This window comes from Simochromis diagramma, unplaced genomic scaffold, assembly GCF_900408965.1.
Source record: "Simochromis diagramma unplaced genomic scaffold, fSimDia1.1 OVJJ01000557.1, whole genome shotgun sequence".
Classification (NCBI taxonomy): Eukaryota; Metazoa; Chordata; class Actinopteri; order Cichliformes; family Cichlidae; genus Simochromis; species Simochromis diagramma.
Genome location: NW_024387156.1, coordinates 3,381,960 through 3,406,505, shown reverse-complemented (window position 1 = coordinate 3,406,505; position 24,546 = coordinate 3,381,960). Strand labels below are relative to the sequence as shown.

Genomic DNA, 24,546 nt, shown 5'->3' with positions numbered 1-24,546 from the left:
TATTTTTGTCCCCTTTTATTGGAAAGATCTTCACCACAAAACATTTTAATAAAGAGAATAGTCTTAAAAATACAAATGGCCTTCATCCAAAGACCATCTCTTCTCTCTGATGTACATACTACCGTTAATATGCACATATATGAAGGGTGGCTCCTAAAACAGCTCTAACACTAAAAGAAACAAAACAAACCAAGTTTGACCTTTGACCTCTAAGGGAAAACAGTCCAAAACTGTTTAATCTCTTTTAAACCTGATTTAACAACATGCAAGTTGTCTACTTTGGTTCATTTTATTGCTTCTTAACTACACTCCTACAGTATAGTGCTGTTTTATGTGATTTAGATAGCTAAAAAGGCCTGGGCCAATAAAAGTGCTTCATACTGATTGTCACATGCATTCATCTAACAAATAATTTTCTTAAATCAGTTCAGTTTTAGAATTAAAACCGTTGACATGGCACTTTAATACTCAAGCTTAAAAACAAAAGCAAAGAAACACAGAGCTATGTATTGCACAGTAACCCCAGAATTTCCATTTTTCAGTAAAAGTATTAGAGGGCAGTAAAGCCACAGTTCATGCACAAAACAAAACAGGTGACCTACAAAACAGAAAAAAGTCACGAAAACAAACTAAACAATAATAATAATGATAATAATAATAAACACAAGAGGAGCCAATGAAATAAAATAAACTGTGAGTGTCACAAAACCTCTTCTAAAGGAAACGCTTCCAGAGACGTGTTTACTTTTTTAAAATATCGCTGTGACAAAACATTAAAACACACAGATACTGACAAATTTAGCTAAAAACAAAAAATAAACATAGAAAAAAAAGTTGTTTTTTAAAAAAAAAAAAAAAAAAAGAAGTTGATGAAGAAGAAAAAAAGAGATGCTATGGTTTTTTTTTTTTTTTAATCGTTACAAAAATGAACTGTCATCCTTTCTGGACCATTTATTAAAATGTATCTCACAAGTATCTTTTTTACAAAGTTTATCAAGCCTGCAAATTGATGATGCCAGACCCCCATTTTAAAATCTCTAAAGATAAAGGAAAGATTGTTTCCATGTCTAACAGAAAAAGTGAAGTTGGAGGGTGAACGGTGAATCAGTGACACTAAGCTGCTGTGTTACTTGAAAGTAAGAACATCATCTACCAGCTACACGACCGACTGCACGTCTTTTGATGGTTCTATGTTCTTTTTTCATTGGGATATTAGGACAAAACTAAAACATAACTACCTCTGGGGAGTATGGCTTTGTTTTATCACAACGCTCACACCACATGCATGTAATTCTACACACTGACTACAAACATGAGCCTCAACAGAGGCTAAGAGGAAGCACTTTGGATTTTGCTCTTTAACTCTCCCTTTTCCTGCTGGCATTAAACACATTTTTTGCATTTTAAAATCCCTGCTGAAGTAACAAAGGTGAAACTCCTTCCTGATTTGTCACTTTTAAACTGTGAGTCAAGGGCATCCTCCAGAAATTGCTGATTAATTTGCTGATAAATCTAAAAGTTTTCAAACTGTTTTAAATTTAGTTCTATTCTTATTTAAATTTGGTTTAATAGTAATAATGCAAAAAGACCGCATCAGACAGACGCTATGAATCATAAACAAACTTCAGCCAAACTGAGACTTATCTCATATGAACAAAAAAAACTTTTGAGTTCCCTCCAGGAAAATCCTGCAAACATCCGCACAAATTATACCATTGATACAAATAATAAAATAACACAGCCGGAGATGGCAGTGATGATGAACTCTGAGCTACAGGAAGACTTCCTGCAGGGGGAGCTGGTGGTGAGTCCATCCCTGGGCAGGAGAGGAGGAAGAGCTACAGGGTGAAGTTTGGGGCTTCATGACACTCCGACCAGGAGACATGTTGAGCTCACAGAAGCGTCCGCCTGAGATTTCACCTGAAAGACAGTTGACAAGAGATCCAGGAGGTTTCTATGGAGTGGATCTTATTTATGCACCACCTGTTAAATGTAAGTTGTATATAATTTAAAATGTTACACTTGTAAGTAACTTTACTATTTCTTTTTGTTAACACCGGTATCAGCTTCTGATTGCTGTTTATCAGTTTTCCTTTGTCCCCTCAAAATGCACATATGCAGAGCAAAACCAACCTATTGCTCAGCCAGTGGTATTAGACATTTATATCAATTTGAGTTCATAAAAAATGTATGTGTATAAAAGTAAGTATAGCAGTAACCACATATAAAGCCCAATAATCTCTTTTGCAGTTAAAAATGTCTGTTTTAAAAATATATATTTTTGGTTCATCTCCACCAGACATTGCATTTCTTTGCACTTATTACTTGATAACAGAATCAAAAGAAATAGTAATCCTGGGTAAGGACTAGAGGCCACATTCTTAAACTGGTCAGTATGGTCTCACTGCACTATTTGCTTTTCTAGTAAGCAAACTGACGTTTCTAGTTATCGTTTTTGTCCACATGATGATTAGCAAGAAAGACGAACATTAGCAAGGAAAGCAACGTGTTAGTGTTTGCTTAGTCTTTTACATACAAGTATGCTGTTTACCTGTTTAGTAGTATCTCAGTCAGCCTTACATGCTGCATGATTATGTAGTATTTAAGTGGCTTTACTGGCTACATGCAAACATTTTTGATATATACTGTAGGTTCTTAATCAAAAAGCAAGCAGCTTCACCACCCAACACGCCAGACTGTACCTTTACCAGGCCAGAGTTGTGAGGATGAGGATGAGGAAGAATAAGAGGAGGAGAGGAGTGGGGGAGGAGAAGGAGGAATGGGAAAAGGAGCTTGGTGCAGGGAAGAAATCCTGAGTTCATTCTCCTGAGGACACTCAGTAGGAGACAGGATAGAGGAGGAAAGGTAAAGAAAACAAACATCTTTTTCTAATGACCAAAAGTGTGAGGGATGTTATCATCCACCCACTTAGTTGTTCTCACTTATGGGAATACAACACTCATTGTGGATAATGATACCAAAACCAGGATTAATATGAGGCAACGAGTGAACTGACCTGTAAGTTGGTCTTGGCTTTTCTCAAGACATCGCGTGTTCTCAACACTGTAAAAAACAAAAACATACAATCATCATCATTTCTTTTTCTGACACAAACTGTAACAACGGTGAAAACATTACACATGACGATGATTACACATGATTACTGACAATACAAAGTAATCTCAGAGTCAAAATCTCAGGCTTCTCATAAATGCTCCAGTTCAGACTCTATGAACAAGAAAGGCTTGCCATATGAGGCACCTGTGGTTCAGGAGGTGCAGCACATCATCACTAATCAGAAGGTTGGTGGTTTGATCCCCAATTTAAAAGTATTTTCCAAGTGCTGTTAAATAGAGAAGGATTTTTTAAACACAGCTTTTCCAAACATCCTCGTTTTATTATGGATGCTTACAGTATTTTACTTTGGACACAGGAGCCAAATTATTTCGCAAGTTCAAAAGTGTTCGATGCTAATAGTCAAATGTGCATCCCTTTGCTGGATAACAGTCATTTGTTGTCTCACACACATCATCTTAGCAAATTTCTCAAGTTCCTCCAGATTTGATGGTCTTTTGCCATTAACCTTGGTCTTCAACACCCCACAGTTTTCAGTGATATTCAAAACAGGAGTTTGTGCAGGCGAGTCGATAATGTTCACTGGAAAACAAAGTGACAACCTAGATCGAGTTTTTCTGCCGACTGCTTGAGGTTTTCTTTCAAAATCTTCACATATGCTTCTTTCTTCATGATTTCTTACATTCTGACAATATTCCCACGTCACCTACCCATTGGAAGGTTGGTTGTTCGATGCCTGGCTGCTTCAGTCTCCGTACATGCCAAATATCCTAACTTTGTGTGAATGAGGCAAGTTTTGTAAAGTGCTTTTAGTACTCAGGTGGAGTAGAAAAACACTATATAAGAAACAGTCCGTTTCCAGCCCCCTGCGTGTTTCACTGTGAGGATGGTGTTTTTGGGTTGTACGCCTCTTCAATCATAAGCAGGATGTGCTTCTAGTATATATAATCTTTCTCCAGGTTGTCCTGGAGTTTTCCTTGGGCTTAAGGTTAAAGTCATTCACTGGTATCTTGGCAGCTGTTCAGGGATCTTTAGATACACCTCTCACTAGTTTTCTCTGAATTTCACTTCCTACCTCCACCAGGCTTGTTCTGTACCGTGTGCCTCTCTTTGAACTCTCTCTTGTCACTCCAGTTCTTGAAAACACCATGTATATAGATCTCAGTTTTAGACGAACTTAGTCTAACCCTCAGTTTTAACTTGATTTTACAAGCTTTGAGCTTAAATAGAAATTTTGTATGCTTTATTAAAAAAACCAAGTATATTTAGAAATGCTGTGTTGAAAATCCTTTTCTCTGTTAAAAATGCGCTAAAGAAAATTTTGACAATAACTTGTATGAATGTGTGTGTGACTGGGTGAACGAGGCTTGTAGTAAAAAGCACCTTGAGTGCTTTATTAGAAATGAGAAAGTACCAGACAATTTATCGTTTCCCATACCCCTTTTATTGCCAGCTTTGGCATGCAACTCTAGCTGTGACCACAGAAGCCCCGCCCATAATCTGTTCATACCAAGTGTAGCCAATAAAAAGAAATCTCCCTTTAAGAGACGAGAGCCTCTCTACACTTAACACATGGTTTTAAATGTGCTACTAGAGTTTTTTGGAAATGTGTACTCACATTGGCTGACTATAAAGTGCTCCATGCTATCTTTGGTGCCGCTGGAGCTCTTCACTCTCTCCATTGTGTCCTTTAGAGCCTGTTCTTGCTCTGAGAGCTTCAGACGGAGAGAAAGGACCTCCTCCCTCAGAGACCGATCCTAAATAGCGAAAGACAGGTAGATGGCTCTCTAAGCTCTTGGAGATGCATACACTGACATGCAGAACATGCGAGTACAACCTGAAATAACAAAGGCAGGTGCAGCAGTTGCAGTAAATGATACATTTTTGCATAAAATCTGTTTATTTACTCATATCCAGCTCCTTTAATCTTTGGGGAAAAGTTAGTAAATCTTTTACTTCTAAGTAAAGTATGTGCAAAGGCACCTAACAGGGTTCACCTCACAGGGGGCAACTGTATCACCCTCATGTTTTTCTATCAGCAACAAGCTTACGTAGTGAAACTTACTCTGTGTAGGGTGGTGTGATTCTTTCTGAGAGCCTGAGGAAAAGGAGCAGGATCATTTAACCCTGACAGATGTTTAAAAAAATGATTTTGAGCTGAATGTTTCTGTTATATAAACTTCACATTTAATGGGAGTTGGATCTAAAAGTGGCAAATTAGATATATATATTTTTATATAGGTTTAAAACACTAATTGATTACATATTATAGCAGCAATGTAATATGTCAAAGTCTGCTTTTAATTGAGTTTTTTCAGTGATACAAATGCCCTCATCCAGTGTTACACTGGTCCTGTTGTAACACATTGTCTTGCATTAAACTGAACATTTTAGTCAATTTTAGTAAATACTTTTATCAAGAAATATTTTTTCCACTTCTCTATTTATGTATTAATGCTGAGGAAAGAAATCATGCGTGGCGAGAAAAAAATAGTAATACAGTGATTTTGGTCTCTCGTTTTTAAAATCCAAAATCAGATTTTCTCCGTGACACCAGGAAATACTTTTCTGACCTGTTGGACTTCCTCAGATTTGGGCAGAGCTGCTCTCCAGAACACGCGAAGCAGAGACTCAGCCTCATCCAGTATCTGCCGCAGAGTTTTAGTGTCCAGCAGCAGCTTCTGAACAGAACCCCAGTCTGAAAGCTGGAACACAAAATGCATGAAGTCAGTATAATGTGCATTAATTCTGAATATATTTATTTCTATTTATGTATGAGAGGTTTTTGCCAGGGCTGCGGCACTTGTTCGCGTCGCTTCTGTTATGAGAAAAGTTATTTACAGACCTGACAGCACATTCCAGAGACCACCCCCTATTACAAGGCACTAATAATTTTTATCTTATCAGCTCTGGACTTTAATGAGGACCATAATTTAGTAAATGAATCTCAAGTTATATTGAATAAAAAGAGATTTGAGCTCTTACCTGATGAAAGGAGAACTCCTGTGAGGTGCTCAGAGAATAAAGAGCAGTCTCCATCTTAAGGAGGAGTGCACTTCCCTGGAGGATGTGCTGCTGCAGAACTTTGAAGTCATCAATGTGGCCCACTGCATGGCGGCCATGACAGTTATAAAAACAGCCATCTGTGCGATGTCCATGCAGGGTTGAGCCTGCTGGAAAGGAAAACGAAAGAACTGTGTCCAGTGCAGTCTTCTCTCTATGGATTCACTTATTTGATTTAAGAGTACAGAAATCCCACATAAAAAAGAACCTTTAAATGCCTAAAGTTACAGGTTCAAACTTAAGCCAGGCTTAAGCCAGGAGGATGTGCAATAACCACACATTATCAGTGACATGAAGCAAGGAGTTATTATTTGAAAGAATTGTGGATGTGGACTCAAACATACGTGGTTACTGTTATTTCCTTTTTTGCTCAGAGATATTGTTCCCCATAGCCAACTGCTAATAGTTTCTGGTTTCATGTAAAATTATTCACACTGAGGGATACCTGAACAAAGCTTGCAGAATAATGTTTTCATGCTTAAAGTTATGACTATTATGGGTAGGATTGCATAGTCACAGTGCAAGTGCTGCTTGAAATCTCTCACCCTGATCAGTTGCTCCAGTTTCTTCTGTGTGTTTCTGCTTAGCATGCAAAGGAGAGGAAGGACTGAAAAGTCCAGTGTCTCTCACAGGTGGAGAGGGAACGCTATCTGTGGAGACAGATTCCCATCAGTACTGATTTAAAGTTTCCTTGTTAAAACATTTTTGTAATTGTAATGCTATGATCTGCCACATTTGTCAGGATTTTCAGAAACAGTCTAGGTGTTTCAGATATACTGACCGCTGAAGAGCTGCCTCCTGGCTTGAGGCTGCGTGTCAGCTTCTCTGCTCAGCTGCTGCTCCAGCTGAATGTGCAGGTCTTTGGGATCAAAGACTGTTGTGCTGTCACTGCCTTGACCTGTTAGAGAACACACAAATACTGGTGATTAACAAAGAAAGTAGACAATCTGTGTGGGAGCGTGGGATTGAGAAAAGAAGCAGGTCCTCATTGTAACTTTAGAAAAGTGACACATTAGATGATTTTAACAAGGAATACATTTTTAAGTTCAAAAAACACACACATGGACCAGTTTTCATATGACTGCATTCCTAAACAGAAACATAATTCCAGCAGCCGTCTTTTACGAATGGCAGCTCATAGAAAAAATACCCACCTAGAAAATAGTGATTGATGCCAGTGGGGTTCATTCACTAATATAGGCAAAATTATCCAAACAAAATAAGTGTGCATGCAAAATTTTTGGTCTGATTAATGAAACATGTGCAATGTTTTTCTACTTTTATTTTTGAATGCTGTATGACAAAATATTCTGTGATATAAAGTGAAAAGGTTTGACATCAGAGATGATGTGAAGAAAAATAAGATAGCATAAGAAGGAAGCAGGTGGAGGAGATGGAGAGCCTCCAGCCCACTGGGAAGTAGCAAACTGGTAAGAAATGAATGCCATTGATGACATCCAGCCAATATGCAAGTCTTTTTAGTAAATGCAGCTTTATTATGCTAAGCATTTAGTGTTAGGTATATTAGCTAAAGCTTGAACATACACTTTTTCACTCAATCGTTTATGTTGTACGTTACATTTAAATTCTTTATTGTTATTTAACTCTATGATTTTTTTTTTACATTGTTCTGGAAAACAAACTAATTGCCAAAATAAGTTTAAAACATAAGACAGACTGGTATACATGTGGTCTGGGGAAGTTTTAAATTTGTTTATAAAGTATTAAAAAAAATTCATGTAGGAAAATACTGATGAATTCTCGATACGTGCGTGTTTCTATGCACCGTTTAAGCACAGTTTTGTGTGTGCACCATGTTTAGAATTAAAAATATTACTTCTAGAATACTTAGAGAAATTTTGCATTACTCATTTTCCTGCCCTGCGATAAATTGGCCACATGTCCATGGTGTATCTTGCGTCTTGACTGCTATGATAGACTCCAGGACCACAATGTCTCTGAATTCAGTAAAGACAAATGGATGGATGGATGGATGGATGGATGGATGCTTTTCTTCACTACATCGAGTTAAAGCCGCTCACTGATCTGAACAGGCGACTGTGTGTTGATTCTTACCAGTGGGCGCATTTGTGGTGACTCTCCCCTTTTTGCGATACACCTGCAGCTCACACTGAAGAGAATGGACCAAACTGCGGCTCTCACAAAGCTGCTGCCGGAGAACAGTCAACTCATGCTGGAGCCTGAGGTATTTCATAAAATGCATGAAATCATGTTATTTATTACCTATGATTTCTTTAAGATATGTGTTTCCTTCAAAATAGTCCCACTAAAATGTCTAAAAAGTGTTAGACTCCAAGTATTCCAATGACAGAAACAAACAGACTACCTGTTGACGGTTTCCTGGTTCCTCAGTCTGTCTTGTTTCAGGTGTAACATCTCCTGACTCTGAGCTTCAGCCTCAGTTTGGAGCTTCCTGGTTTGCTCTGCCCACTTCTCAGCCTCTAGCTCCACCTCCTTCACCCTGGAACGCTCCTGGAGCGCCACCTCCCTCAGCTGCTCTGCCTCCTTAGTGCTCTCTGCATGATACATAACAACAGAGCAGAGTGGATATTTTGATTTTGAATTTTTTTGTCTGATTTCAGGCAGGGACATTTAAGACTCACATTCTGAATAAATAATATAAATAATGACTCTTGAGCTTATGACATGGTAGTAAACATTAAACTGTACCTTTGGTAACCTGCTTCAGCTGATTTTGTAGACTAACATTTTCCTCTTTTAGAAGTCTAATCTCACTGGCAAGCTGGTTGACTGATTCCAGTCCCTGGATGTAAATATTGGTAGGAGCACCTTTGGAGGAGATAGAGACAGAGGAGTGAAAAATAATAAATAAATAATAAATTATAAATAATGACAGAAAAAAAAACATCTTTGTAAATTCAATTTAAAGCAATAAAATTTCGATAACATATTTTGTTAGAACTAAATTCAATGCTTTTCAAAACTTTGAGCCCTGCAGATAACACGAACAGTGTGTTCGTTTGTCTCTGTTACCTTTCTCAGTGGTGGTTCGGGCCAGTTTCTCCTCCAGCTGTTGTCGGAGACGGTCGTTGGTGTGGATGGAGTCCTCCAGTCTCTGCCTCAGACTCCTGATTTCCCTCAAGTGCTCCTTCATCAGGTCTGAACCTGTAGCAGACAAAGCGCAGAGTGAGTGTCTGTTGTGAAATCACCAATCACGCTCACCTAATAAACTAGTAAGGCAAGAAAAAGATCATTTATTGTCAAAAACAGCGACTGATCACTCACAGCTGGCTTAACAGGAGACAATAACCATATTTTTGTTTTTTGGTTTGTTTTTCATGCACTGGCTATTTTTTAGTATTTTAATTCCAAACATGTCTGGATGTGTGTTTAACTAAACCCTTTCAAATGTCATTGCATATTAAATCCATGTTCAATAAAATAAAACTTCTTATACATGATTTAAAATTTGAGATCATTTGCAACACAGTGCTCACAAAACATTTAATATGTTTCAGATCAATTTGATTTTATTTATAGTGCTACAACAAAAGTTGCCTGAAGGTGCATTCACAGCCTGATGTATTGATTGCTTTATTCGTAATACATCAGCAGAATGAAAGAATAATTCAGAAGCTGAGCTTTTATTATATTCATCTGAAAATTCTGGAGTTTTTAAAACTTATTACAAACCTATAACATCTCATCTTTGACCATTTTGCAAACAAATATTCCAAACTAATTTCAGCTCAGTGTTATGCAATTCTTGTTTTGTTTTTTTTGGTATTTCTTTTAAGGCTATAAGAAAATAAGAATAAAAATGTGCTTTTAATGCCTCAGCTGAGGAAATACAGTTTAGACTAATTTACTACACAAGTTTGCTAAAAACTGATATTACATAAGCATACCCAGGCACTAGTGTCAGTAGGGAACTTGTACATACAAAACATTGAACAATTTTCTAAACATTTTTAACATAAACACCCAGAAATCAGAGAAATCATCGGGCACATTAAAGCTTTACCTGTGTGACTGTTGCCTGACTGGTACCCCGAGGATCCTGATGACAGGTCAGCTCCAGTTCTCACTGCTCGATTTCCATAGCTCACATCCCACAATGCACTGCTCTCCAGGAGGCTAGCCCCAGCTTTCATTGTCAAGCTGGCATCCAGACTACTGTTGCTAGCAGCACTGCTGAAAGGAGAAGGTTGGAATCCTTGGTAGGAGAGAGGCAGTAAGTCAAAGGAGTCCGGCCGCTGGTAGACAAATGGGAAACCCTGAAGCGGTTTGGCTTGAGGAGTAGAAAACCCTGCAGAGGATGAGAAGATTTAAGGAAACAAGTAAAGGAAAAGCGGATAGCTTATATATTGCGTAAATACATGGTCTGCTTTGTGTGTGTGTCTTAGAGAGACCAAGAGCAAGATGAAGGGATTTCTCCTGACATCGGGAGCAAGTTTGTTAATCAGCCAAATGAAATGTGTCTGGTTGGGGCTTTCTGAAAGCTCTAATGCCCATCGGTGTTTTAAGATCACAGCAAATCCCTCTCCAGCTGGAGGCTCTGGCTTCATTAAACATCAAGCGCAGAACAGTTGCTTAATGAGTAAGAAAGTACAGTGTGTTAAAGATAAAGGCAAAGGGATGACAGTGAGAAGAAAGACAAAGGCAGTTGGGGAGAAATGAATTACTAAAGCTGGTCAGCTCCCTCTCTGCTTAACTACAAGAAGCCATCTTATAACTTTTATTATAGTGTACAATTCAGAGGCAACAGATGATCAAGAAATTAGTAGAGTACAACTAAATGTAATGTAGATGGCTGTTGCTATCAAAGTTATGTGCTCTAATTATGTGATGCTCTTTATTAAGACACACAAAATGTCAAAAATTCAGGATCTGCAACCAAATCAGATCATAAAATCAGCCTTTAGCTGATCTAACAAATCCCCCACATATCTTTTAGAAAGTAAACAATACAAAGTAATTCATTTGCATCATGCCCCAGTATTTTATGGGGCACTAATTACCATATAATGCACCAGCACAAGCATAAATGCGGCCAATGACATCGCCATCTTATGTAGGTTATGTCATAGGGTCCAAAAAGATCCCCCGTAGAAGTCTGAATCATTTCTAATGATTCAGACTTCTGAAGCATTCAACAATTATTGAGTAATCGTTACTCTTAGGCAGACTAAATCCATTTTATTTCACCAGCAGCTGCTTAATTTTGAAAAGAAATTCAAAGGATTGTTTCTGGAAGGAATCAGTTCTTGGTTGCACACTCCATTGAATTTGTTAAGTTTAAAGTGGGTCAAACACAAAAGCATGCACAGACATGACGCACTGCCTTTGTCTGCCAGCTGCCTTTGTAACATCTGCAGCTCCTGGTGCACCTCAGTCAGGGAGAAACCCATACCCCCACTGCTTTGGCAACGGGTTCGCAGGTTGGAAGGGCGAGGATGGAAGGGCAAGCGTGTCTTCTGGGTGGAGGAAGTGGGGGAAGTGTGAAAGGAAGTAGGGCTGAAAACTGAGACAGGAGCTGGGAGAAAAGGGGAAGGTAAATATGATAGACAGACACAAAAAAGCAAAGAATAAAGAAAGATACAGCAAGTAGCAGTTCCTATCTACATGAGCTGAAGGACATTTTCTGGCGTCCTTCCTACCTGTCTGACTCTGCATGCCTGTGTGTTGGGAGCTGGTGGATTGCATGCTGGAGCAGCTATGACAGGACTGGGTTCTGTGAGATGAGGTGATAGATGGAGGGATAGATGGATGGCGTGACACTGTTCCATGGTGACAATCTGGAAAGAAAAGACATACACTGCAAAACACTGATTCTATGCATTTTATGATAAAGAGTTGATACTGCAAAGGTCAAATGGCAAAACTGCAGTGCGGGACTCGCTCCTTTTGTTCTGAAGAGCATTAAAATGATGGTTAATGCTCTGCTGGAAACAGATCATCAATTGCAATTTCCTCACACATGAGTAACATTTGCATGGAATTACACAAATATTCATAATTGGAATTCCCTCTGGACTGTGTTGGTTAAAAAAAAACACAAAAAAAAAACACTCGTACCTGTGCTCACTTTGGCAGAAATCCGTGATTCATCCTGACCAAGCTCACTTGCAGCATCAACATCAGAGCTCAACTCCAGGTCCTCAATTGTGGATCCATGCTCATCGGACACATAAGAGATGCGATCTGATTGGTCGGTGGTATCAGAGAGGGCATGACCGCTGCAGGGTGTGTCAGAACGATGAGGATGATGGTGCTGCTGATGCTGGTTTAGTCTGGCACGGAGAGACTCAATGACCTTGTCCTTCTGCTGCAGCTCTTTACTGAGGCTGTAGGCACGTGCGCGCATGCACACACACACACACACACACACACACACACACACACACACACACACACACACACACACACACACACACACACACACACACACACTTTATTTACCGTGGTCAATGCACAATACATTTATCGTGTCAGATATAGCTAAAATGTAATTCTCCCTAATTATTAGGCCACAAATGATGTGCAGATAACAATCTATTAAATCATCATAAAACCATAAAAGCATTTATAGCCCCCCCCCCCCTGCTTTCCCACACACAGACACACAAAGAGAAACACACGCACAATTTAAAATGAAAGGCAAAATGTTTTAAAGTACTGAACCCTGATTTCTGTGTGCTGAGGAATCTGAGAGTAGTAGCTGCATGAGCTGTGTCCATGTGACTTAAAGGATAAGTATTATTAAGTAGTGCTGTACCAGGTGTGTGAGTCACCTGCCTGCTCTTCTCACAAAAGGCTTTGCTGACTGCATCGTGTTGCTTTGGGGAAGCCTCTTAGTGACTAACACATACATGACACTGCATCAGATCAAATGTGTAAGAATCTAGACTGACATTAAACAAGTCACACACACATTTTTTGGAAAGCTATGTTCAATTTCACTAGCCACACTCAGGCCTGATTACTGCTACACCCAGTGAATGAAGAAATAATTTCAACAGAACCTTTGTGACAAAGTGAAGTAACAAAGTCATTGACATCTATCAGTCTTGTGAGGGTTAGGAAGTCATTTCTACAGCTTTGGAACTCAGACCCATGGTGCTCCACAAATGGATAAAGTTGGAACAATGGTGAGCTTCCCATAAAATGCATTGATGGAACATCCAGGAAGTCACAAAATAACCCAGAACAATATCTAAAGAACTGCAGGCCTGACCTGGCTCAGGAATGGAGGAAGGTCAGGTTCACAATTCAACAGAGGCTCTGCAAAAATGGCATTCATGCGAGCGTTCCAAGGAAAACAACTGCTGACCAAAAAGAACACAAAGGCTCATCTCATATTTGCATCTTGATGAGCCTCAAGACTTACGGAAAAGAGATTCTATCGACAAGTTGGACTTTGGATACAACACTAGTAACCATCACCTTTGGGCTGAGCTACTCTCTTGGGCTCTGCCTGCAACCCATTATCCATCAAGACTGCATACTGTCAGACGCTTTGCCTTTACTTAAGCAGCAGTACGATCTCAAAAAAGAGGGGAAATACCTCATGCACAAGCATTTAACCACACAGCATGCAATTAATTTGCACAAATGTAATGTCTTTGATATGCTGCTTCGCTACTTGGTGGTGACTCTCAAAGTGGAACCAACTGAGAACCAATAATTGAATCGATAAGGAATCGAATGGATAAATGATATCAATGATGGAATTGTAATTGCTGAATTGGTATCAAGTCTCATCTCTAACTGCACCTCATGGTCACTTGTCAGAACGATTTGCCTGTTCAGCCACAAGGACCTTCCTGCTCACAGATGGCTTCACTCCTTCTGCTCGCCTCCTTCCGACTCACTCCCGCGAAACTCTCCACCCTCCACTGTGCTCGACTCCTCATTTCTGGAACCCAATCTGTCAACATCAGCTAATGCTACGTCTACCTGTTCACGGACCCTTTCTCACCGCTGATGTTGAATGAAACTCCAGCTCACACACCCTCGCTGATCCTGAACTATATAAGCAAACGTTTGCCCTTCGTCTGACACTGTTCATTGGGTTTGGTATTAATGTAATCATGACAAACACAGCATTTCATAAAAAGAATGCCACACCATTAAGAAAACACTGTGGTGTAATGGTGATGGATGGAGGTTGGTTAAAAGGATGGATGGATGGAAGGTTTTGGAGGGCTCCAGGGTGCAGCTACTTTCCCACATGGTTCCATTTAGGTTTGCATAGCTTTTTCCATTTAATAAATGAAATCATCAACTGGGCAGCATGGTGGCACAGCGATTAGCAATTGCCTCACAGAAAGAAGTTCCTGAGTTCAACTCTGCCTTTCTGTGTGGAGTTTATATGTTCTTTGTATTTCTGTAGGTACTCTCCGGGTATTTTGGCTTCCCCCCACAGTCCAAAGACATGCAATTAATGGGGTTAGATTAGCTGGTCGTTCTAAATTGCAAATAGCTTTGAATGCCTTGCAACAGACCATGATCTGTCCAGGGTGTACCCTGCCTCTTGCCCTATGTTAGCTGGGATAGGCTCCAGCTCCCAGCAACCCTGCTAAGGATGAATCATTTAAAAGCTGCCCTTTGTAAAGGGGGCAAATATTTTTTCACAGCACTACACATCTATGCCTGTACCAGAAAAATAAAACCTGCAGGGCCGATACCTAATGGCAGTCAGGGTGCTGATGTCCAGCCTGTAGAGGTCTGCGTGTCCCTCCAATGATGTGTCTTTCCAGACCATCACTGACCTACCACCAATATCTCTCACATGTGCTCAGGGTGAACATGCTGTCATATTTGAAAAACACAGGGTCCTAGTGGTGGACTTGCCAATTCTGTATTCTATGGCAAATGGAAACCAGGCTCCATGGTGCTCAGAGCTCACTAGTGGACGTCAGGCCACCCCCGTGACTCTATCCAAATGTGAAACTAGTGAAAGAAGATGGATAAGGAGGGAAAAAATGCCAGAGTCCTACACAGATGTTATTAATTTAATTAACACCAAAACAACTGAAACTGAATAACAACACCTTCTCCTACATAACTGACCAAAACAATATCCAAGACGTTTTACTGACTTGATGCTATACTCTGATTGAAAATTATTATTTTACTTTTTTTGAGCAGTGTAGATTATGAATATTACTTTACAAAAACCACAAGTTACCCTTTTTGAAGTTCCTTTTTGCCTTTGGTAAACTACAGACGAATTCAAGAAATAGCCAACCAAGTGGATTAGTAAGGTGCTGGAAGACTAGAGCTGCTAGAACAGCCTCGGTCCATCTTAGCACTGATTGTCCAAGCCTGCTGAACTCTAATGAAAGAATGGAAGAACTCTAACACGCTGGTCAACAACCATCAACAACAATCATCTGGGATTAGATTTGGTGAGTGTGAAGGGCACATTCATCAGAGGATGAAGGCAAACACTCAGAACAACAAATTGATCTCTTATGATAGCACTAGTCTGCCAGTTTCCCTCACTCTAAACAAACTAGATGCTTTGCTCATATAGTTAATGCATAAACATGACTGTAACTGAAATAACAGAAGCTTGTTATACTGTTTCAAATTGATAACATGTTTCTTTTTTTGTGCTGTCTTACTTGTCGAGCTGTGTGAGCATTGCTCTCCTCTCCCTGTCGGTGTGTTTCTTCAGCAGCAACAGCTCTCTCTCCTGAGCTTTCCACTCCCACAGGGAGAAAGAGAACAGAGAGTCTCTGTACAGTGGGCTGCTTTTAGACAGCATGACTTTCCACAGAGGAGCCATCACCCACCCTCAGTCACCCTCCGCTCCTAACACCCTCCACCTGGGTGAGCGACCATGCCTCCTCTGTCTGCACCGTTTCTATTGAACTCTGCTGCAGTTTGTTCTTCTCTGCTGGGTCTCCAGAGGTAACGGAGAATGGTTCACTGGCATAGATGCAGAGATTCCCAAAACGTGTGTGACAGAAGGTATATTACACAGGTAGGGCATAACACAGCAGGAGAGACGACAGAGTGCGCGGGTGATAAGGTGAAAAGCACAGAAAATCCTCATTAGGTTTGGGCTTCCCAGAGAGGGTTGTGGGTGTGATCAACAAATTGAAATCAGGGATAATTGAAAAAGAAGAAGATAAGAAGATCAGCAGAAATGTAAAGGTTTAAAAGTGGAAACAGATAAATTACTCCACTCCCTGAGGAAATTCTACTCTCCACAGCTCTGTATACTTTTCCTTTTCTGATGTTGTTGCTCCGAGGTTCACGACCGCTTGAATAATTCCCTGAAAAGAAAGCCTCTTGTTGCTGCTCTTGACACAGTCTTTCCCTCCACCAGCAAACGCACAGCTGCAGCAGCAGCAGGCCTGAGGCAGAGATGTAGTGACGAAAGAGTAAGAAGGAAACAGAGCTATGCATCTAAATCAAAGTCCAGATCCTGAGGGCTTATATGTTCATGCTCCAGCAACCATCAGAAAAAAAAAACAGCTGAATGAAAGATCACCCACAAAGCACTGCTCCTTCTTTCTTCTGCTTGCTGATATGTTTTCTAGCCACACCAATCTATCCATAAAAACATGTAAGCATCATCTTAGCTGCAAAAATGCAATCACAAAATGAAAATTGTTTTCTTTTCAAGGTTTCAGAATATAACAAGTATCCTCCACTTAAAAAGCTTCAGGTTGAAAGAAAAATCCCTTATGCCCAGCCTTCTGTCCATAAACACAAAAAAATCCAGGTTTCTGGTGAGTAAATCTTACATAACAGAAATCGGTGCTCTGCTGGATGCATAGTGCCACGCGCTGCTCCTGATACACTGAAGCAAAGTGACGCTCTCTCTGACGGGCTTCATCGCTCACGTTTTCTCTCTTTCTCGCTCACTCCCTCTGTGTGTGTGTGTGTGTGTGTGTGTGTGTACGCGCGTGCGCACGTGTGTGTCTGTGTGTTTAGCTCCTCTTGACCTATTTCTGTCCCCATTTGAGGTCTTAATAACTTAACCTGATTAGAGGGCATGCCCTGAGCCAAATGCAGCAAAAAGCCTAAGCAGTATTACGCTATCAGTGCAGTCACTCATGTCATGTACTGTACATTTGGCCTGCTGTCCATGTTATGTAGATACTGTTGTCAGAAAAACAACCCCAAGTGTAAGTTCTTATTACCTGTGGTTACACTTTAACAACTTACAGCAGCCATGTGCATAAGACCATGCAAAATATGTACTAGTGTCAACGCCTATAAATTGGTGGAACCTGACAGCCTGGCAGGAAATTCATTTTCTAATATGAGTTTAACACTGTAAAAAAAAAAAAAGTGCTGTATTTTGAGTGAAAGTGGTTTTAAATAAACACAACATAACGCTCCCTTCCAGCTAACATGGACAATGTTTTTAAAGACAACCAACTTGTACAGGATTGTCATGTTGGTTCAGGGATGGTAAATATAATTGGTTTGAGTTTTTCTGTGTTGTTCTGTTAAAAACTGTGTAGGTCAGTATTTGCACATACAGATCCATTTAAAACGCTAAATAGTCATCAGGCAATTAGTGTTTTTTTAGACTGCATTTTAGCAAAAATGCCTGAAACTTTGCGTGTTTAAACATAATCGTACTTTAGTAGCTAAAATAGATACTGTAATTTATTCTGTGTTTATTGCACATTCTATGACGAGGGTTCTGGATCCCTGAGGCATTGTGCTACTTTCAAAGAAACAAAATCAGTGGTAAACAACACAATTTTCACACATCTCACCTGTTTTTCTTGATATAAAGAAATCTATCTGATTATTCATGCATTTACAAGCTGACACACATAACTGAGCACACCGTTCAACAGTTCAGTGCAACCCCATACACACTGTATGTACACTCGTAACCAGAGGGAAGGCTAAATTTCTGCCACAGAAAACACACTCGCTGATTCTCCTTCACATCTGGTCAACCATCTGTGCTGGAATAACACGCTGGCAGATTACTGCAGGCCTCCCCCTGTTTACGTCTCTCTGAGGACGAGCTCTAATTATTCATATAGCACTGTTTGTTTTTCGAGATTTGACCCAGCGCTCACTTTTATCCAACAGCAGTGGTGGAGCTCTAAGGACCAAGCCAGCGTTTTAGTGTGTTTACGGTAATTGACTGAAATTCATGTAACTGTTCGTACTTTTTAATGAGCATTAAGTATTTTTGTGACAGATTTACAGTCTGTGCTTTTGACCTCTCGGGCAGCCATGTGATTCTTTTCTTCTCACTCATGCATGAAAATCGAAGAGCTGTGTTATGAAACAAAATTCAATGTTGTGTTACAAGTGATTGAACATCCAGGACATTCATTGCTCAAGCAAAAGAAATGAGCTGCCAAAATCTGTGCTTATAGCTTTTGCTTAATGGAGCCTTGTAAAACTATGTTCTTTCATCATAAAGCTGTGATGATACATTAAATGGCATTGAACACACTAATCAGGTGCCTGTGTGTTACAAATTCTTTAAACTAAACAGCTTTCTGCTGAAGAAATATTAACGATTTACACTTGTGCTTGAGGATTATTAAAGAGAAACTAAGATTTTAAAAGCTGGACATTTGATCAGCAGCACTGTGTCAAATTAAGGCCAGTAACCAGATTCTGGATGGCATTACCTTGGCCTCCAGTAACACTGTGAGGAATATTGGGGTAATTTCTGACCAGGACATGTCCTTCAATGCACATATTAAACAAATATGTAAGACTGCTTTCTTCCATTTGCGCAACATCTCTAAAATTAGAAATATCCTGTCTCAGAGTGACGCTGAAAAACTAGTTCATGCATTTATTACTTCTAGGCTGGACGACTGTAATTTATTATTATCAGGATGTCCTAAAAACTCGCTGAAAAGCCTTCAGTTGATCCAAAATGCTGCAGCAAGAGTACTGACAGGGACTAGAAAGAGAGAGCATATTTCTCCTGTTTTGGCTTCCCTTCATTGGCTTCCTGTTAAATCCAGAATTGAATTCAAAATCCTGCTCCTCACATACAAGGTCTTAAATAATCAGGCCCCATCTTATCTGAATGACCTTGTAGTACCATATCACCCTATTAGAGCACTTCGCTCTCGCACTGCAGAACTACTTGTTGTTCCTAGAGTATTTAAAAGTAGAATGGGAGGGAGAGCCTTCAGTTTTCAGGCCCCTCTTCTGTGGAACCAGCTTCCAGTTTGGATTCGGGAGACAGACACTATCTCTACTTTTAAGATTAGGCTTAAAACTTTCCTTTTTGCTAAAGCATATAGTTAGGGCTGGACCAGGTGACCCTGAATCCTCCCTTAGTTATGCTGCAATAGACATAGGCTGCCGGGGGATTCCCATGATGCATTGAGTATTTCTTCTTCAGTTACCTTTCTCACTCACTATGTGTTAACAGACCTCTCTGCACTGAATCGTACTTGTTATTAACCTCTGTCTCTCTTCCACAGCATGTCTTCTATCCTGTCTTCCTTCTCTCACCCCAACCAGTAGTGACAGATGGCCCCGCCCCTCCCTGAGCCTGGTTCTGCTGGAGGTTAAAAGGGAGTTTTTCCTTCCCACTGTCGCCAAAGTGTTTGCTCATAAGGGTTCATATGATTGCTGGGGTTTTCACTGTTTTATTATTGTAGGGTCTACCTTACAATATTAAGTGCCTTCAGTCGACTGTTGTGATTTGGTGTTGTATAAATAAAACTGAATTGAACTGAATTGCAGCAGGAAGTCAGACTTGACATAGATTGTAAGAAAAAAAAGGACAAGAAAATGAACAAGGCTGCCGAGAGGAAGTGGAATGTTCAGCTTTTAAAATCTTAGTTTTTTCCCCCAGTAAACACAGAAATACATGGTTTTGCTGACCCTCCCCAACTCAGAAATATGTAGCTATCGATTAGTTCTTATAACAGCTTAGACTGGTCTTAAATACAAGGAACTTGAGTTAAACTCACCATTGAGCATTATAAATGTATAACTCTATTTTAATACACAGAACAGCTACTAACTGTGATGGCATGGATTTATATTTCATTTCATGTCAGAAAGAAATGCAACTTCTTATAATTAAGCTTGTCTGCTTAAACAGGAAAGTATGTAGTTATTTTAGATTTCATATTTTAGTATTGTCCTACATTCTCCTGTAATGTTAATGGAACAAGCTGCGATTTCTATAGATATTTCATTGTTATGTAATTATAGCTTAGTTATTTTGGATCACAATAATTGTGAAGTGAAAATCTGATAGTGGAATATAATTAATTTTTACACGCAGACACACACACACACACACACACACACACACACACACACACACACACACACACAAAGCTGTAGGACTGACCGGATGGCAAGTAGCTCTGTCTTATCTGGGTTTTCGGAACAATCTCCTGTTTGAAAACAAAGAAAGAGCATCAATATCATTAACTGTTATCTGCACTCCCTGCTCATGAGAAATCCATGGTGTCGTTTGTACTTTCTGAGACTTCGCATCTGGTCTGATTTTAAGGCTGTACAATGAAACAACAAAAACAGACTCACTTCCACCAAATTTGGCATTAACTCTCTGTGCCAGAGCACTGCTCTGAGCTAACTGATCCCTGAAGCTCTGGCCCATGTAGTAGTCGATGTCGTTGGCTCTCAGCAGCTCCTCAAACGCCTTGGTTGTGTCTCCCAGGTGCTGGGTGAGGATGCTGCACACACCCTGACCCTCTCGTAGCCGCTGGCGGAGGTGAGACAGTTCTTTGGCCTGAGCCTGGATCAGTGTGTCGAATTTTCTGCACAATGAAAAGAAAGAATAACGTAGCACACCTGACAATGTGTAAAATAATACCTGAAAACTTTTTTGCTTCTTTTATTGTTTGGCGCTGTGTCATTCCATGGTGAAACTCGCCTCACTTTAAGGCAGTGTCGTTGATGTTATTTCCTCTCATCTGAGGATGACAGTTTGGTTCTTCTTCCAGATCTTTGCAAAGTGGTGACGCATCTAAACAACTTTTACTTGTACTATTTGAAATGAAGATCTTGAACTATGCAGTTGTTTACAAACAGCTCCAAGAGACCTTTCCAACTGTAAATCTACAGTTCTTCTTAAAAGTCATTAAAGATGTAATTATTCAATCTTTCAGAACCCAAAGTTATCCTGATATGCTCATGCCCGTTGCTCACACCTGCTCCTAATTTCTTTGGACTTACTTCCTATGGGGGAAAGATTTCTCTATATATTTTACCTGAGTCAGTGTCACAGTGTTGGAACTGAAGCTTCACTGAAGCCACACAGTTTATTCATAAATGGCAAATGGGGCAGCATGTTCCCAACCTCGTGTTAGTTAATCCCCTCACTGTCAGGCTGCCGAGTTTACATAAAAGCATCTGTGGTTACACTTGATTACTAAAGCTTGATACTGACAAGCACTGTTTAAATGGGTTTTTGCTCATTTTAGGCAATTTCTGTCAATCAACCCCCCCCACCCCCCCACCCCCGACCCCAGCGAGTCCATATTATGATTTTTTGTAGTGTCTTTTAAAAATTATTTTCCTGGTTTATTTCACCATAAAGTTACCAATAGATACAATTTTAATATATTTGCTATAATAAAGCTATAATGAGCATTAAGCTATTAACATTTTAAAATGTAATACCATTACATGTACAGGACAGGCTGAGCATAGCTGTGGATAGAAATTTTAAAAAATGTAGAGGAATGCTGTATAAAGCGCTTTATTCAATTCATCATTATCAGATGAAGGATTTTATTAATGGCATTCAGAAGGAAAATAATCAGTAAAAGACTGAATTACTGAAATTTACCTATATTTGACAACAATAGTAAAAGTTTGATTTAACCAAGTCAGATTTGCAAGCTTGTAGCTTTTTAATGAAGATATTCCTATTCTTCTCCAACAAACGACTGAAATTGGTGATGGGCACTGGTTCTTTGTCTGACAACAGGCTTGATCTCTATGCCTCAGGAATTTCCGGAATTTTACATTTTTGGACTACGACAGCTTGGCGTTGTCTGAGGTTCTGCAGAAGCAGACTCTTCCTGGCACTATTTAGGGTAAAAAAGCAGCCACTCTTGAACTGTCAAATAATCTGTTTATATTGATCTGGTTTATGTTCTTGGTGTTGGCACAAACACTCATTGTGTTGAACTGGAAACAAAAGAAACTGCTATCCCACCCCACCAACAAAGAAAAGAGTTAGAAAAAAAGCAAAACAAACAAAAAACTGCATCGCAACGTCTTTCTTACCCTGGCAAGGTGGCAGACACTCCATCCTCTGCCGCAGCCTTCTTTCCACCTTTCATCAGCTGGTCCTCCAGTGCATCCACACGAGACGCAAGCCTCTCTAGGTCCTTGTCTGGGTGATGGGGTGAACGTAGTTGACCTCCCTTAGATGACTGCCAGCCCTCATTATCCTCTGCCTGGCTCTGTGAAGCTGATGCCTGGATGGACCAGTTGACCTTGTGGGGTATCGAAGGACCATATTCACTAGAGGTAGAGAGGGAACGGAGGCGGCTCTGGAGCCCGGAGATCACTCCCTGGGAGCGGGATAGCTGTGAGCGGAGGTCCTTAACAAGGTGCTGGAGAGAGGAGGCCTCGTTACCATAACCGGAGCTCTGGGTGGTGGTTTTGTCATTGCTGCTGGCAGGCCACCATTGGGAACCGCATTCCAGAGACGTACACATTTCTAGGTCATCAAACTCTGTCAGGAAACATACAATGTGTTCATCAGATTCAGACTCTGTTTCCTGTGAGTGACACTGAAATATATGATTGAAAAAACAAAGCATCAGTAACATCAGTTAATGTCATCTTAAGGCCCATAGTCTGGGGTACTTTAAAATTATGAGATATGTGTATAAAACCTAGTAGCAGACTACCCTTTCATCCAAATACAACTCTGGCTCTCAAAAACATTCATGGCAATCACTCAGAGTAGCTTCTATTGATTTGATTTCCCTCTAAGGGGTCAATGAAAACCAAACCACAGTATAACAGAGCAGACAGGAACTCTCATTTTACAGGCCAAGGCTTCAGGTCAAAGTTTTGACTAACCATCGAGCTTTTAAGCTGGGAATGCAAACAGTGCTGAGTAGAATGCACTGGACCGTGAAGAGAAGGCTACTGTTTGGCACAAAGGCTGCACTTGGCTGCCCTCTGCTGTTTCTATGATACCCCGACAAATAACACTAACGAGATAAATTTCAGGATATTTACAGACATTGTATGATTAGAAAAAACTCTTAATAAAACATTAATCAGAATTGAATGACATTACTGATATAAAATTCAAAACTAAGGGTCTCAAAGAACCACAGAGTCTTTTATATGGTGATAATAATACACACCGGGGCTGCTGGTGTCTTCTCTCTCAGCTTCATTTTCACTGCGGCCGCAGGTCTCATAGCCCAGATCCTGGAGGTCTACCTGGATCTGTTTACTGTCCTGCTGCACTGCTGTCTCTGCTGCAGGGATACAGAAGAAGAAGAAGAAGCTTTATTTCATTATGTTTGACACTGCTGGATCTACTATCCTCGTCAACTTCATAGCATTTTTTGGACCATTTTGAGGTCTTATCTTATTATTGACATCACAAATTTAGTATCACCGCCACATTTGTTAAAAGGATAAGTGTGAAGTTTGTGTCCACTCACTGAGCAAGTCCCTGTAGTCTTTGAGCTGCTCGGCCTGAGCCTGCACTGTGGCCTCAGAAACCATTAGCCTCTCCTGCAGCTCTTTGCTTTTCTGCTGCAGATGAACTGCCTTCTCACAAACTGCAGAGGACGCAGTGGCCTGTTGTGAATCTGCGAACAGCTCGCCACCCAGGTCATTGTACTGGTTACAGACAGGGGGGAAAGATCGTGACTGTCAAAAACATTTTTAAACACCAAGTGTGGCTTTTAAATTGATACTTTCTTGTTTTTAATTTACACCACACCTTACAGAATGGTGCAATAATAGTATATTTAGGATCCTCCCACCTGTGACGATTTAGAGTCCAGTGGCAACGTCTGATGTCTGCTGGCTCTCCTTTTCCTTTGTTCATCATTGCTCTGGCTCTTGGCCTGGGACAGGCAAAGCTCTCCTTCCCAGGCATCCCACAGTTCAGAGTTTTCCTCCTCCTCCTCTTCTTCTATGGTCACATCCAACTCATTTTCATCCTTGTCTTCACCATCCAGTGCATTTTGCTCATCACTCTGTTCACTGGCACACTCCAACCCTCCATTCAGATGACGCTTTACTTCTTCATTCTCTACCTGCAAGCTGAACAGAGCTTTCCTGTAACAGAGGGAGGTTACAATAAATAAATAGATAAATAGCTATATAGATAGACTCTACTGTCCTCTAGTGGCCAAGAATAGATTAGTGTTGTCAGAAAATAGTAAGCTAATTTCAGCTTTGCCACAAGGTGTCGCTATGTGTAGCTCCACAGGC

The 24,546-nt window shown here is 40.2% G+C and overlaps 1 protein-coding gene across 5 annotated transcripts in view; it reads right to left on the bottom strand.

Moving 5' to 3' along the window:
• LOC120744162 (phosphodiesterase 4D interacting protein) overlaps window positions 1-24,546 on the bottom strand; it is an 88,056-nt gene continuing 63,510 nt past the window's right edge. Inside the window, exons 15-37 of one of the 5 annotated variants that reach the window (XM_040048320.1) lie at window positions 24,093-24,390; window positions 23,766-23,946; window positions 23,460-23,576; window positions 22,360-22,813; window positions 20,647-20,882; window positions 20,450-20,495; window positions 12,199-12,467; window positions 11,781-11,918; window positions 11,462-11,656; window positions 10,145-10,429; window positions 9,154-9,285; window positions 8,830-8,949; window positions 8,486-8,675; window positions 8,215-8,339; window positions 6,920-7,036; window positions 6,684-6,788; window positions 6,061-6,245; window positions 5,649-5,780; window positions 5,141-5,173; window positions 4,694-4,832; window positions 3,017-3,063; window positions 2,703-2,826; window positions 1-1,920 (exon numbers count right to left, since the gene is read on the bottom strand). In XM_040048320.1, coding sequence (XP_039904254.1) covers window positions 1,772-1,920; window positions 2,703-2,826; window positions 3,017-3,063; window positions 4,694-4,832; window positions 5,141-5,173; window positions 5,649-5,780; window positions 6,061-6,245; window positions 6,684-6,788; window positions 6,920-7,036; window positions 8,215-8,339; window positions 8,486-8,675; window positions 8,830-8,949; window positions 9,154-9,285; window positions 10,145-10,429; window positions 11,462-11,656; window positions 11,781-11,918; window positions 12,199-12,467; window positions 20,450-20,495; window positions 20,647-20,882; window positions 22,360-22,813; window positions 23,460-23,576; window positions 23,766-23,946; window positions 24,093-24,390 — 3,817 coding nt within the window. In that variant the 3' untranslated portion in view covers window positions 1-1,771. Of the gene's footprint in view, window positions 1,921-2,702; window positions 2,827-3,016; window positions 3,064-4,693; window positions 4,833-5,140; window positions 5,174-5,648; window positions 5,781-6,060; window positions 6,249-6,683; window positions 6,789-6,919; window positions 7,037-8,214; window positions 8,340-8,485; window positions 8,676-8,829; window positions 8,950-9,153; window positions 9,286-10,144; window positions 10,430-11,461; window positions 11,657-11,780; window positions 11,919-12,198; window positions 12,468-20,449; window positions 20,496-20,646; window positions 20,883-22,359; window positions 22,814-23,459; window positions 23,577-23,765; window positions 23,947-24,092; window positions 24,391-24,546 lie in introns of all 5 variants that reach the window. The other 4 variants (XM_040048325.1, XM_040048323.1, XM_040048321.1 and 1 more) reach the window with 4 other exon arrangements.